The sequence below is a fragment of the Trifolium pratense genome, linkage group LG6 (genome assembly GCF_020283565.1).
Source record: "Trifolium pratense cultivar HEN17-A07 linkage group LG6, ARS_RC_1.1, whole genome shotgun sequence".
Lineage (NCBI taxonomy): Eukaryota > Viridiplantae > Streptophyta > Magnoliopsida > Fabales > Fabaceae > Trifolium > Trifolium pratense.
Window position 1 is genome coordinate 40,593,607 of NC_060064.1, and position 11,757 is coordinate 40,605,363.

The 11,757-nt window shown below is 32.3% G+C and overlaps 2 protein-coding genes across 3 annotated transcripts; both read left to right on the forward strand.

Annotated features, from left to right (window-relative positions):
- Positions 1-568: 568 nt before the first annotated feature.
- LOC123893282 lies at positions 569-9,473 on the forward strand. Of its 2 annotated transcripts, XM_045943215.1 has the most exons (4): positions 569-1,046; positions 8,648-8,754; positions 8,831-8,917; positions 8,985-9,431. In XM_045943215.1, exons 2-4 carry the CDS (start codon positions 8,737-8,739, stop codon positions 9,231-9,233), a joined length of 354 nt encoding a protein of 117 aa, XP_045799171.1. In that variant the 5' UTR covers positions 569-1,046; positions 8,648-8,736; the 3' UTR covers positions 9,234-9,431. The 2 variants fall into 2 exon arrangements, with proteins under 2 accessions (XP_045799171.1, XP_045799172.1); XM_045943216.1 differs by lacking the exon at positions 569-1,046 and having other exon boundaries at positions 6,623-8,754; positions 8,985-9,473.
- A 1,327-nt stretch (positions 9,474-10,800) lies between these two features.
- LOC123889954 (ethylene-responsive transcription factor 1-like) lies at positions 10,801-11,757 on the forward strand. The gene has a single exon (XM_045939480.1). It carries the CDS (start codon positions 10,899-10,901, stop codon positions 11,529-11,531), a length of 633 nt encoding a protein of 210 aa, XP_045795436.1. The 5' UTR covers positions 10,801-10,898; the 3' UTR covers positions 11,532-11,757.

Consider the following 11,757-nt stretch of genomic DNA (forward strand, 5'->3'; position numbering starts at 1 on the left):
AAGATTCGAAAATTCCCATTCGATTCGAAGGCAACTTTGCCTTTTTGTTAATAAAACAGTTTATGAAATTAAGACTTTAAATAGGCTTAATTAGGCAATTTAATCACCTTTTCATGTCCTTTATCAACTTATTTAATACGTTCATTTTGGACCGTCATGGATACATTTCATTTATTATTTCCATTCATTTAATTTAGTCGCGTATTTAAAATGACGCACCAAATTAGCATTAAATTCATATGGTCAAAAATTCGAGATAACAAATTGCCCCCCAAAAATGCCATTTTCGAATGAATTATTGAATGAAGAATATGGCGTTTTTGAAAGATTCCGAATTAAACTTTCACTCTTCCCAAAGACGGCGCTGAAGTCAACAATCAATCAATGCTCTTTTCAACTGTCATTTCAAACCCCACAATCATCATGACTGCACTTTTATAGGAGTAAATGGGACACACGTTTCCATAGGAAGTTGAAAGAAGACCTTTCTATTTTCTTTTCCAATTATTTAATTTAGATTTTTGACCAACACTATAAATAGCAACCACTCATTCACTTTACTCTTTTCACTCTGTTCATCTTCTTCTCTCTCTCTCTCTCTCTCTCTCTCTCTCTCTCTCTCTCTCTCTCTCTCTCTCTCTCTCTCTCTCTCTCTCTCTCTTCAAATCCCTTCAATTAACTCTCCCAATCTCAGTAAAAACAATCTTTTTACCTTTGATTCTTTTGATTACGAACGAATCTTGAGTTAATTGATACCCAACATCCTCAAGAACATCTTATTCCGAATGTCAAAAGATTCAATTGCTTCTTTCAAGAACATCATAATGTCATATAGTTCCACATAAATTATTGATGTTCCATTAGCTGGAAATTGGATGTCCATTGCTAGCAGCAGTGATGGAGTTAGTCGATATGTTCCTGAACCTCAAGGCGACAAGACGGCGAAAGAAATTTGGAATAATCAAGTGTTGATTCCATTCTCCGTCGCTGAAATTTCTCATGCATTTGGGGGTCCTATACCAAATCGCAACGTTTCAAACAAAGAGGTTAGTAAAATCTTTCCCTGCTATTAGACTTGTGAACCTAGGATTTTTAGCAGTGAGCCTTACAACTTTAGTTACCTGGACTAACCCAAGAACTTCTTTCGAACTGAGCCATACTTGAGAGTCGCCAATTATATCCCTTGGCTCAATCGAGTTGAGAAAGCCTATGGTGACTTTTGGAAGGAATATGGAATCTTTGATTTCATCCAATTGTCTCGAATGAGTCTAGAATACCAACCAGAGCTTTTAATTGCTGCTCTACACTTCTTTGAGAAATCTAGCAAAACTTTCCAATTTAAGTATGGTATGATGACTCCTACCCTTTTTGATGTGGCTGCCATCACTGGCCTTAAGCCCACTAGAGATACCTACAACCCAACCAATTCTAGCAAAAACATCTCCCTTTCCATCACCAAATATACTTATTCGAAGTATATAGAAGAACAAAGAGGAAAAGATGGCGACGAGGTTTCTGAGGCTGAGCATGTGGCATTCTTAACCCTCTGGTTGTGCCACTTCGTTTTTTGCACAAGGTCAATCCAAGTGGCCATAAAGTACATTCTCATGGCTACCCAAATTCATGAAGGATGCTACTTTGGATTTGGCCGTCTAATTTTGGCCAACTTGTACGAAGCTCTAGGCACTGCCAGTTGTAACGCCCTAAAAATTAGAATTTATTTTATTTAATTATTTAGTTGTTGTAGTGTTGATTGACGATATTTATATAATTATTTTTGTGGCGAATAATTAAATAATTGATAAATAAAACAAAGAGATGTTGAGAGTATAGAGGGGGAAGGGGTGTAGATAGAAAAATGATAGAGAAAGTAAGAAAGAAGAAGAAACACAATTTTAATTCCCATTAAATCATTTTGTAAATAATAAAGAAAAATTGACTCCTCTTTGATAGCCTCTTGATGATTCTATTGATCACAATTAAATGAAATTGAAAACCTTACTTACTAGTCATCAATAGCAAAAGATGCAAGAACTAATAGACATGTAAATCTTTGACCTTCCAACTCAATATGCAATGCTTACGTTGAGAAATTCCCACTCAATCAAGTTGGCACATATATATCTATGGTACTCTACTATTCCATTTTTAATTCTTGGAATGACATACAATTACCGTCATCTTTGGTGTTTTGCATATTGCTATACAGACATTATTCTCTTTCGTAGCATAATCATGCTCGCAATGCTCTTTCTCTTGATCTCATTATCATTGATGTGAGAATATTGTTTCATTGTACCCTTTTTGATATTTTTCCACAAAACCATTGCCATCTTTAAGAACCTGTTACTAGCTTCTTCGTGATTGAGAGGTCAAGGTTGTACTATATACAAAGTACTCAGAATATATTGATCCGGTTCACTCCCTCGGAAACCTTACACGCCCATCCATCAGTCAAGTGATCTTCAATCTTTAATCTAAGTCTCATTCTTCTCGAGTTCAATTGGTGTAAGTTCTCTTTGATGAGTGTTTCTATTCTATTTTCTATTTGTTTCATGAAAACCCCAATAATAGTCTATTTTCGTTTTTGACAAAGCTGTCACCATAGAATTTCATTTTCTCCTTCGTTCACCGTTGGATCGCGTTCAATTTTGAGCAGCATGTTTACAACACGTGACTCTTCATTTTCAACGGTTGGATCGTTAAAACGATGTCTACAGTGATCGGAATCCTGGTTCTAATACTGACCACGAATTTAGAGTTTAATATTGTGCTTGGAAGGAAAGCATCTAAGGTAAGGGCTTTTTCCCCATACATTCATGCTACATAGGGACTGTGTTATGAGATAGTGGTAGAACCTTTATCTTTTAGAAGAAACTAATTAAAAAGTGATTAGAAGAATTCAATCGGTTTGAATAATTCAATTGAAATACTTGTCGAATACGTTTTATATAATGGTCGTTCTTGGCTTTGATTTTAAGAGAGATTTTGACTTAATTATTTGATTTGATAAAAAGACTATTCAAAATATTTGATTTAAAATTAACGTATTTGAATCAAATTTAATTAAGTGGATACTTACAAAGTGTGGATTATGATGTTGTATTAATAATAAATTGCTTTTGTTACCGTTGATTGCTATGGTGGTCGTTGTGTTGCCATTTGTCGTGTTGCCGTTGTTTTTATAAGTTGTTGTTTATAAGCCACTATTATAAGCCGTTGTTTATAAGCTGTTGTCTTTAAGCCGTTGACTATTGATGTTGTCTCGTGATTAAGTCGTCGATTATTGATGTTGTTATAATGATGATGAAGTTGTGTTGCCTATTGACGTTGCTTAATATAACATGACATGCATTCATTCATGTGTCCAATGACGTTGCCTATAGAAGTTGTATAAATGACGTTGCTTAATGATGTTGCTATTGGTGTTGTTCAATGAAGTTGAAAATAATGACGTTGATCCTCCATGATGTAAAACTGGAAATGACGCTGATCCTCCATGATGTAAAACTGAAAATGACGTTGCTATTGGTACCACATGCATTTAACAAGTCTAGGCGCATTGCATGCATTTTATTTATTGATGTTGTGTTGTATTTGGATTGATGAAGTTGTGCTTTACCTATTGGGTGTGTCTCTTTGTTGTGTGTTGTTGCTACTCGTTGATGTTCTGATAGTGTGTTTCTTTATATGATTGATAACGAGTTATCCGCTTACTTTTTGGAAATAAATAATTATATATATTTTTGAAAATCTTTTGATTGGTGAAGTGTTTTGTTATTATTTTATGACATTTTTCTTATGGTGAGTATGATTCAATTTGGATAAGGAAATTGACCCTTACATGATTATTGTTGTAGGTAGTAAAGATGATGTGTGAAGTTGATATGTTGCTTGTACGCGCGCGGGAATAAATGAAAAAGGGTTTTATAAATTATAAATTTTATGTAGTGAATAGTCCGTTGAGAAACCTATTTTATTTTAATTATTTTTTAAATTAAGTTTTTTTGTAAACAATTTCTTTATTTAAAATTTGGGTTGTTACAATTGGTATCAGAGCAATAATCCTCGGACAAAATGATTTTTGGGTGGGAACGATTTTGTATGTCGCGTGTATTTTCTTGATGTGTGATTGTTTTGATTTCTTGGATGTTAGTCCTACCATTCTTCTTGTCCTATTTAATTAGTGATTAAAACTTAATTTTAATTATATGTGTAACTAATATATTGGCTTTGCAATTTGGTGATCTAAGTGGTTGATCTTGAGATTATGTTTTCTTGATGTGTTTTCTTGGTTTGAATGATATTTTGTTTGTTTACTTATTTATTTTTATTCTTTTAAAAAAAATGGAATTTTGAATTATGAGTTTGGAAATTGTTTATTCAAATTTTGTTGTGAACCCAAGTTATAAATAAATATTATGTAAATATATAGTTATATGTTTGTATATTTGATAGGTGAAAAAAAAAAAGAAGTGATTTTGCGACATACTTATTATGATTGGTGTTTCTTAGTGTGATTCTTATATATATGATGATTGTATGATTTCTTATGTTTGATAGAGATGACTTTGCTAGAAACTATGTTTTCGTTTTTGAATTTTCTATTGAATAATTTTTTTTAGCTTGTTTCTTAAAAGAAAATATTATGATAAACTATAATTTAAAACTTTATTTTTGGGTGAAGTACTTGTTGAATAAATTTGTGCTCATTTTGAAGATAATAATTTTATGATGATAAGGATATATATATATATATATATATATATGTGTGGTAATATAATTTGTAAAAAAAATAAATAAAAAAATAATGGTATATTTTGGATTATAAAGATTTTTGTTGTATGGTTTGAGTAAAAAAAATAAAAATAAAAAATTGTGATTTTAGAGAGTATTTTACCCATGTTACCTACCGCTGTTTTGAATTTTAAACTCATGTTTTTCCACAATGGTATTTGGTGATCATGTTTTTAGTAGATAATCAACTAACTGGTGAGAGTGTGTAATTGAGTAGCGATAGAATCAGTTAAATTATTTTATCTAATCTTCGAAATGATGAGTTTTGGAAATAAAATACTTATAGATGATTGAGTAAATTGGTTGTTGTCCATGAATATTTTAAATAATGACGGTGATGAATATTCTTGAAATTATTAATAGTGAATGAATTCTATTGATGATGCTTTCATGAAATCAATTGGTGTTGTTATGTGAATTCTATTAATGATGAATCTTGTGGGTAATGAATTATGAATAATTTGGTGGTGAATATTGATGGTGATTAACGATGATGAGTATTGATGTTACTTTTGAATGAGAATGAACAACTTTTATAGCTTATTAGGTATGAAATTTTGTTTGATTTTCGAGTTGAATCGATTTTACTAATAAGCATGATGAGAAGTATATATGATTGATAAGTTTGATAAAAGAATGGTAATTAGCATGTTAGTATGAAGTATTCGTCTAAACTTTTATTATAAAAATGTTCCTTTATTGGTTACGAATTTTGTAGTTACTTTTTAGATCATGTAAATTAAGAAGTGTTTTCTTTATAAAATAAAAACAATTTGATCGAATGAAGAAACTATTTTAGGACATAATTAAATGACTTTTATATAATGTGGTAATCAGAATTTGTGAATTAGAAGTCATATCGGTTATATATGAGTTTTGTAGGATTAGTATATTAATTTTTTTTTTTATGATGTTGTCTCACTATTATAATTTGTCTTGCTGCGGTCTATCTATCTATCTATCTATGTATATATATATATATATATATATATATATATATATATATATATATAAGATGTTCCTGTTGCCGTCACTAAAACTGTTTATAAGTGCAATGCTGTTTTTGCTTTCTTCTTATAATATTGATGCTGCTTCAGTAATTTTATTTATTTATTTTGAATAGGTGTTGCATATCTATGTCTAATTATATGTGTTGAAAACCCTCTAATTATTTTAGTGATGTTGTCTTAGAATTAATAAACTAAGATTTATGAAGTTATAAGGTAACCTAAATAACTGTTTCCTAAAATAAATTTTGGATGGATAGATCGGAGGAAGTATACTTTGTATAAATAAGTATGAAATATTGTGGATTGATTTTATTTTAAGTGTGCTTTGAGGAAAAGAGTTGAGAAAAAAAAAAAAGAAGGTATAATTGTGTGTTTTGTTTCTTTTGTGTGTGGTGCTTGTTATTGTGTTGCTTGATTCGTTTGGGTTATTGCCATTGTGATTCTGTTTTTGATATTATGTCGTTGGTTGCAAGTAAATGTTACATTTAGAATTGAATAATGCTTTGGTAGCGATATTGAACCATGAGGTTGTTTTATTTAGGTAATTTTCGAGGACGAAAATTCTATAAGTGGGGGAGAGTTGTAACGCCCTAAAAATTAGAATTCATTTTATTTAATTATTTAGTTGTTGTAGTGTTGATTGACGATATTTATATAATTATTTTTGTGGCGAATAATTAAATAATTGATAAATAAAACAAAGAGATGTTGAGAGTATAAAGGGGGAAAGGGTGTAGATAGAAAAATGATAGAGAAAGTAAGAAAGAAGAAGAAACACAATTTTAATTCCCATTAAATCATTTTGTAAATAATAAAGAAAAATTGACTCCTCTTTGATAGCCTCTTGATGATTCTATTGATCACAATTAAATGAAATTGAAAACCTTACTTACTAGTCATCAATAGCAAAAGATGCAAGAACTAATAGACATGTAAATCTTTAACCTTCCAACTCAATATGCAATGCTTACGTTTGAGAAATTCCCACTCAATCAAGTTGGCACATATATGTCTATGGTACTCTACTATTCCATTTTTAATTCTCGGAATGACATACAATTACCATCATCTTTGGTGTTTTGCATATTGCTATACAGACATTATTCTCTTTCGTAGCATAATCATGCTCGCAATGCTCTTTCTCTTGATCTCATTATCATTGATGTGAGAATATTGTTTCATTGTACCCTTTTTGATATTTTTCCACAAAACCATTGCCATCTTTAAGAACCTGTTACTAGCTTCTTCATGATTGAGAGGTCAAGGTTGTACTATATACAAAGTACTCAGAATATATTGATCCGTTTCACTCCCTCGGAAACCTTATACGCCCATCCATCAGTCAAGTGATCTTCAATCTTTAATCTAAGTCTCGTTCTTCTCGAGTTCAATTGGTGTAAGTTCTCTTTGATGAGTGTTTCTATTCTATTTTCTATTTGTTTCATGAAAACCCCAATAATAGTCTATTTTCGTTTTTGACAAAGCTGTCACCGTAGAATTTCATTTTCTCCTTCGTTCACCGTTGGATCGCGTTCAATTTTGAGCAGCATGTTTACAACACGTGACTCTTCATTTTCAACGGTCGGATCATTAAAACGATGTCTACAGTGATCGGAATCCTGGTTCTAATACTGACCACGAATTTAGAGTTTAATATTGTGCTTGGAAGGAAAGCATCTAAGGTAAGGGCTTTTTCCCCATACATTCATGCTACATAGAGACTGTGTTATGAGATAGTGGTAGAACCTTTATCTTTTAGAAGAAACTAATTAAAAAGTGATTAGAAGAATTCAATCGGTTTGAATAATTCAATTGAAATACTTGTCGAATACGTTTTATATAATGGTCGTTCTTGGCTTTGATTTTAAGAGAGATTTTGACTTAATTATTTGATTTGATAAAAAGACTATTCAAAATATTTGATTTAAAATTAACGTATTTGAATCAAATTTAATTAAGTGGATACTTACAAAGTGTGGATTATGATGTTGTATTAATAATAAATTGCTTTTGTTACCGTTGATTGCTATGGTGGTCGTTGTGTTGCCGTTTGTCGTGTTGCCGTTGTTTTTATAAGTTGTTGTTTATAAGCCACTATTATAAGCCGTTGTTTATAAGCTGTTGTCTTTAAGCCGTTGACTATTGATGTTGTCTCGTGATTAAGTCGTCGATTATTGATGTTGTTATAATGATGATGAAGTTGTGTTGCCTATTGACCAAGCTGAGGTAAACACACATACAATCGAAGGCACAAGGCTAATTCGATTGACTCCTCTTGTCTGGCAAGACTCTAAGAAAGCCTTCATGAAGTACATGAAGCTCTTCCTCTCTCTTGACCATTTTAAGCCTAGGTTTGCTCCCTTTGTCAAAAGAGATATTGGCCCAATATGGTTTCGAGAACCTTTTCTAGCAACTGACCCAAGGCGTGATGAGGGAGTAAACGAAATCTGGCGAGCTTACTTGGACCCTAATGTCCTCTCTTGTAAGGTTGGACCTACTTCGAGTGACACAGGCCTCGTAGGTTACCAGCCAAATCTTGTCTCCAAACAATTTGGTCTTTCTCAACTTTGCCCCAAGAGCCTATTTGAGCGTGCTGAGAACATCTGCTTGGGCTTGGATGTATATGAGAAATTCTATAAGAAATGCATGGAGCTTGCTACAGCGTGCTACCATATTAATCCCTTCAAATTCCACAATTCCTTCTACTGCACCCAAGAGTTTGCTGATTGGTGGGACAGATACTATTCTAGTCACATCATGGACACCACAACACTCATGTCAAGGCTTGAAAGTGGCATTTATTTGACATTTTACTAACATCAATTTATGTGCATTCTTAGGCAAATCTACAGCTTCGATCAAAACTGTTGATCAAGCTATTATTGATGCTGGTGGAAGTAGCCAACCAACCAACTCGAAGCTCAAAGAAATGAAGCAAGAGACAACGGTAATTACTTTAAACAAAAAAGTTTTGTCTTTCACCATTTTGCTTCGAATGTTACTAATTAATGTTCCATTTTCAGAGTCGAAAAAGGACCAATGACTCCACTAGTGAGCCTTCTTCTAAGAGGACTAAATCTGTCCACATCTTGACAGATGATGAGGCTGAGGTAAACCTCTATCTTTTCTTTTGATAACTTGCTTTTCTTCTTGTACTAACTTTTCTCAATCTTTCAGGCTGAAACTTGTGTGCCTTTGGTGAGGAAAAGACCTGCTTCGAGTTCAAAATCACAAGCTGTCCCTGAGGCCCCTCAAGCTGCTGTTGATCCCCTTCCTTCAGAACAATCTCAGAAGAAGAAGAAGAAAAAGGACAAGTCCACTTCTCACGGTGGAGACTCTAAGTCCAAGAAGGAGAAGAAGCACAAGAAGAACACACAAAACCAGTCCAACTGGGCGTGCCAATTTGTTTACGCTGGTTTTTCGTAAACAATCGCTAGTTTAATTTAATTACTTGCAGGACCAACTAGTAAATCCTAGGACATGTTTTGTGTGTAAATTTTAATGTTCATCATTGAAATAAACATTTGGTAAACCAATTTGAAAGAACAATTTAGAAAGAAAAATGTAAATTAGACAAGATTCCCTCGAACGAGAGAAATTGAAAAGATAAATTGCAAAAGAAAGATTAAAATTGCATAAAAATGTAAAAGTTTTACAAAGAAAAAAGTAAATGGTTCACGAATTCATACATGTTCTTCACTTCACCCTCTTCTCTCGAACGCATGGATACTTTAGGTTTGTGAATTTTGTATATGAATTATGACCCTTATTCCAACTAAATGAACTACTATTTATAGGCACAAGAATGAACAACTGCTGAAACTCTTGTCATTTCCTGCTGAAAGTAATGAACATAATTCTAAGTCTAGAACGCCTTCGAATACTAAGATTCTAAAATTCCCATTCGATTCGAAGACAACTTTGCCTTTTTGTTAATAAAACATTTTATGAAATTAAGACTTTAAATAGGCTTAATTAGGCAATTTAATCACCTTTTTACGTCCTTTATTAACTTATTTAATACGTTCATTTTGGACCGTCATGAATACATTCCATTTATTATTTCCATTCATTTAATTTAGTCGCGTATTTAAAATGACGCACCAAATTAGCATTAAATTCATATGGTCAAAAATTCGAGATAACACTACCTCGATGCCGAACTCTAAATTTACAAAGTTAAAAACAAAACAAAAAAACTTGATCATCATAAATTCATAATCAAACATTCCCCATTGGATTTCCATTTTTATCAGAGCTCATTATTATGACAAGTTTCATGATTAAAAGTATATTATTTGTAATTAAGTCATCGAATTCAAGTAATCAATCCCTAAAATAAATTATCTAAAAGCAATCGAATCTGATTTTATAAGAAACAATTATCGATCAAATTTTACTTTTTTTTTTAACCGTGTATACAATTTCATTTAATTATAAATGATCGCATTATATAAAAGAATATCTTATTATGGTACGACATAGTTGACAAATAACTCAATCCTTAAGCATAAAGTTATGAATTTGAACTATAATCGGTGTGTATAAAACATTATATGTTAAAAGATGCATGTCAATCTTTTAAATTGATCTTGTATCTTAAAATATTAATGATCTCTAATTTTCAACTAGAGTATTCCTTCAACCAACAACTAAAATTTAAAAAAATAAAAATAATTATAAAACAAATTAAAATAATTATAAACCAACAAAATAAATTAACTAATAATAATACAGTATTCAACAAAGGGATAAGAGATTAAAAATATAAAAACAGGGTAATGTACTATTTATATGTTCATTTGTTGAACAACTAAAAATGATGGCGACCCATCACAACTCAAAAAGCCACGAAGTTTCACAGAAGTGAGCTTAAAAGGAATATATATATAAATAAATTAAATAATGAAATAACACACGCGGTTTCAATGTCAATATTTGAATAAACAATTTCATAAACAATAATTGTTGCTATGTATAAATAAAGGGAGTAGTATACCACTATAGCACAATATTCCCTAGTCTCTAGTGCTTCCAAAAACGGTAAACTTTAGATCCAAAACACACTACTCTCATCCAAAAGCCCAAAACATGGCTTCCACCAACAATGACTCTGATTTAGCATATTTGGAACACATTCAAAAATACCTTCTTTTTGATGATTCCAGCATTCTAACATCCCATCAATCTTTACCTAGCCCTAAAAGTGACAACGATTTGGACACGAAAGTTGAGGTGCTTGGAGTAAGTGCTCCTCCATCATGGAAGAGATACAAGGGTGTGAGGCGTAGGCCATGGGGGAAGTTTGCTGCAGAGATCAGAGATCCAAAGAAGAATGGCGCTAGAGTTTGGCTTGGAACTTATCTGACTGAGGAGGAAGCAGGTTTGGCTTACGACAAAGCTGCTTTTAAGATGCGTGGCCGAAAAGCCAAACTTAATTTTCCCCATCTCATTGGCTCTGATGAGTTGATATCAGAGCCAAAGCGAGAGGTTGCTCTGAAACGGGAATCACCCGAGCCTTCTTCATCAGAGGGAAGTTGTGAGTCATCCTCGCCAGGGTCGAAAAGGAGGAGAGGCATGGTCGACCTACTTAACAAATTAGCCAAGAATAAAAGTCAAAGTCAAGCCATGGTGGTTGAAATTGAAAAGGCCTCACAAACAAATGATGATTTTGAGCAATGGGTGAACGAATTGAATGATTGCACTCTAATCTGGAGCTCATAGTGTTGTTGTGTTCATTTTGTATTTTCTTTTAATTTGTGCAGTTTCCTAATATTTTTGCATTACCCTCTTGATATATTCAAGGGGTGGATGTTTAAGCAAAACTCCAACAATGTTGTTATTTTTCCAAAAGAGCATTGCTTTGGATTTGATGTTAAGTTGAAAAAAATGCATATTTAAGATGCACAATTTCAATTTATCTTTTTATAAGACAACATTGATATGGGTA

Coding starts and splice junctions, on each gene's coding strand:
- LOC123889954 (XM_045939480.1), top strand. CDS start 10,899: ATGGCTTCCACCAACAATGACTCTGATTTAGCATATTTGGAACACATT.
- LOC123893282 (XM_045943215.1), top strand. Junction 8,918..8,984: donor TGACAGATGATGAGGCTGAG/GTAAACCTCTAT, acceptor TCAATCTTTCAG/GCTGAAACTTGTGTGCCTTT.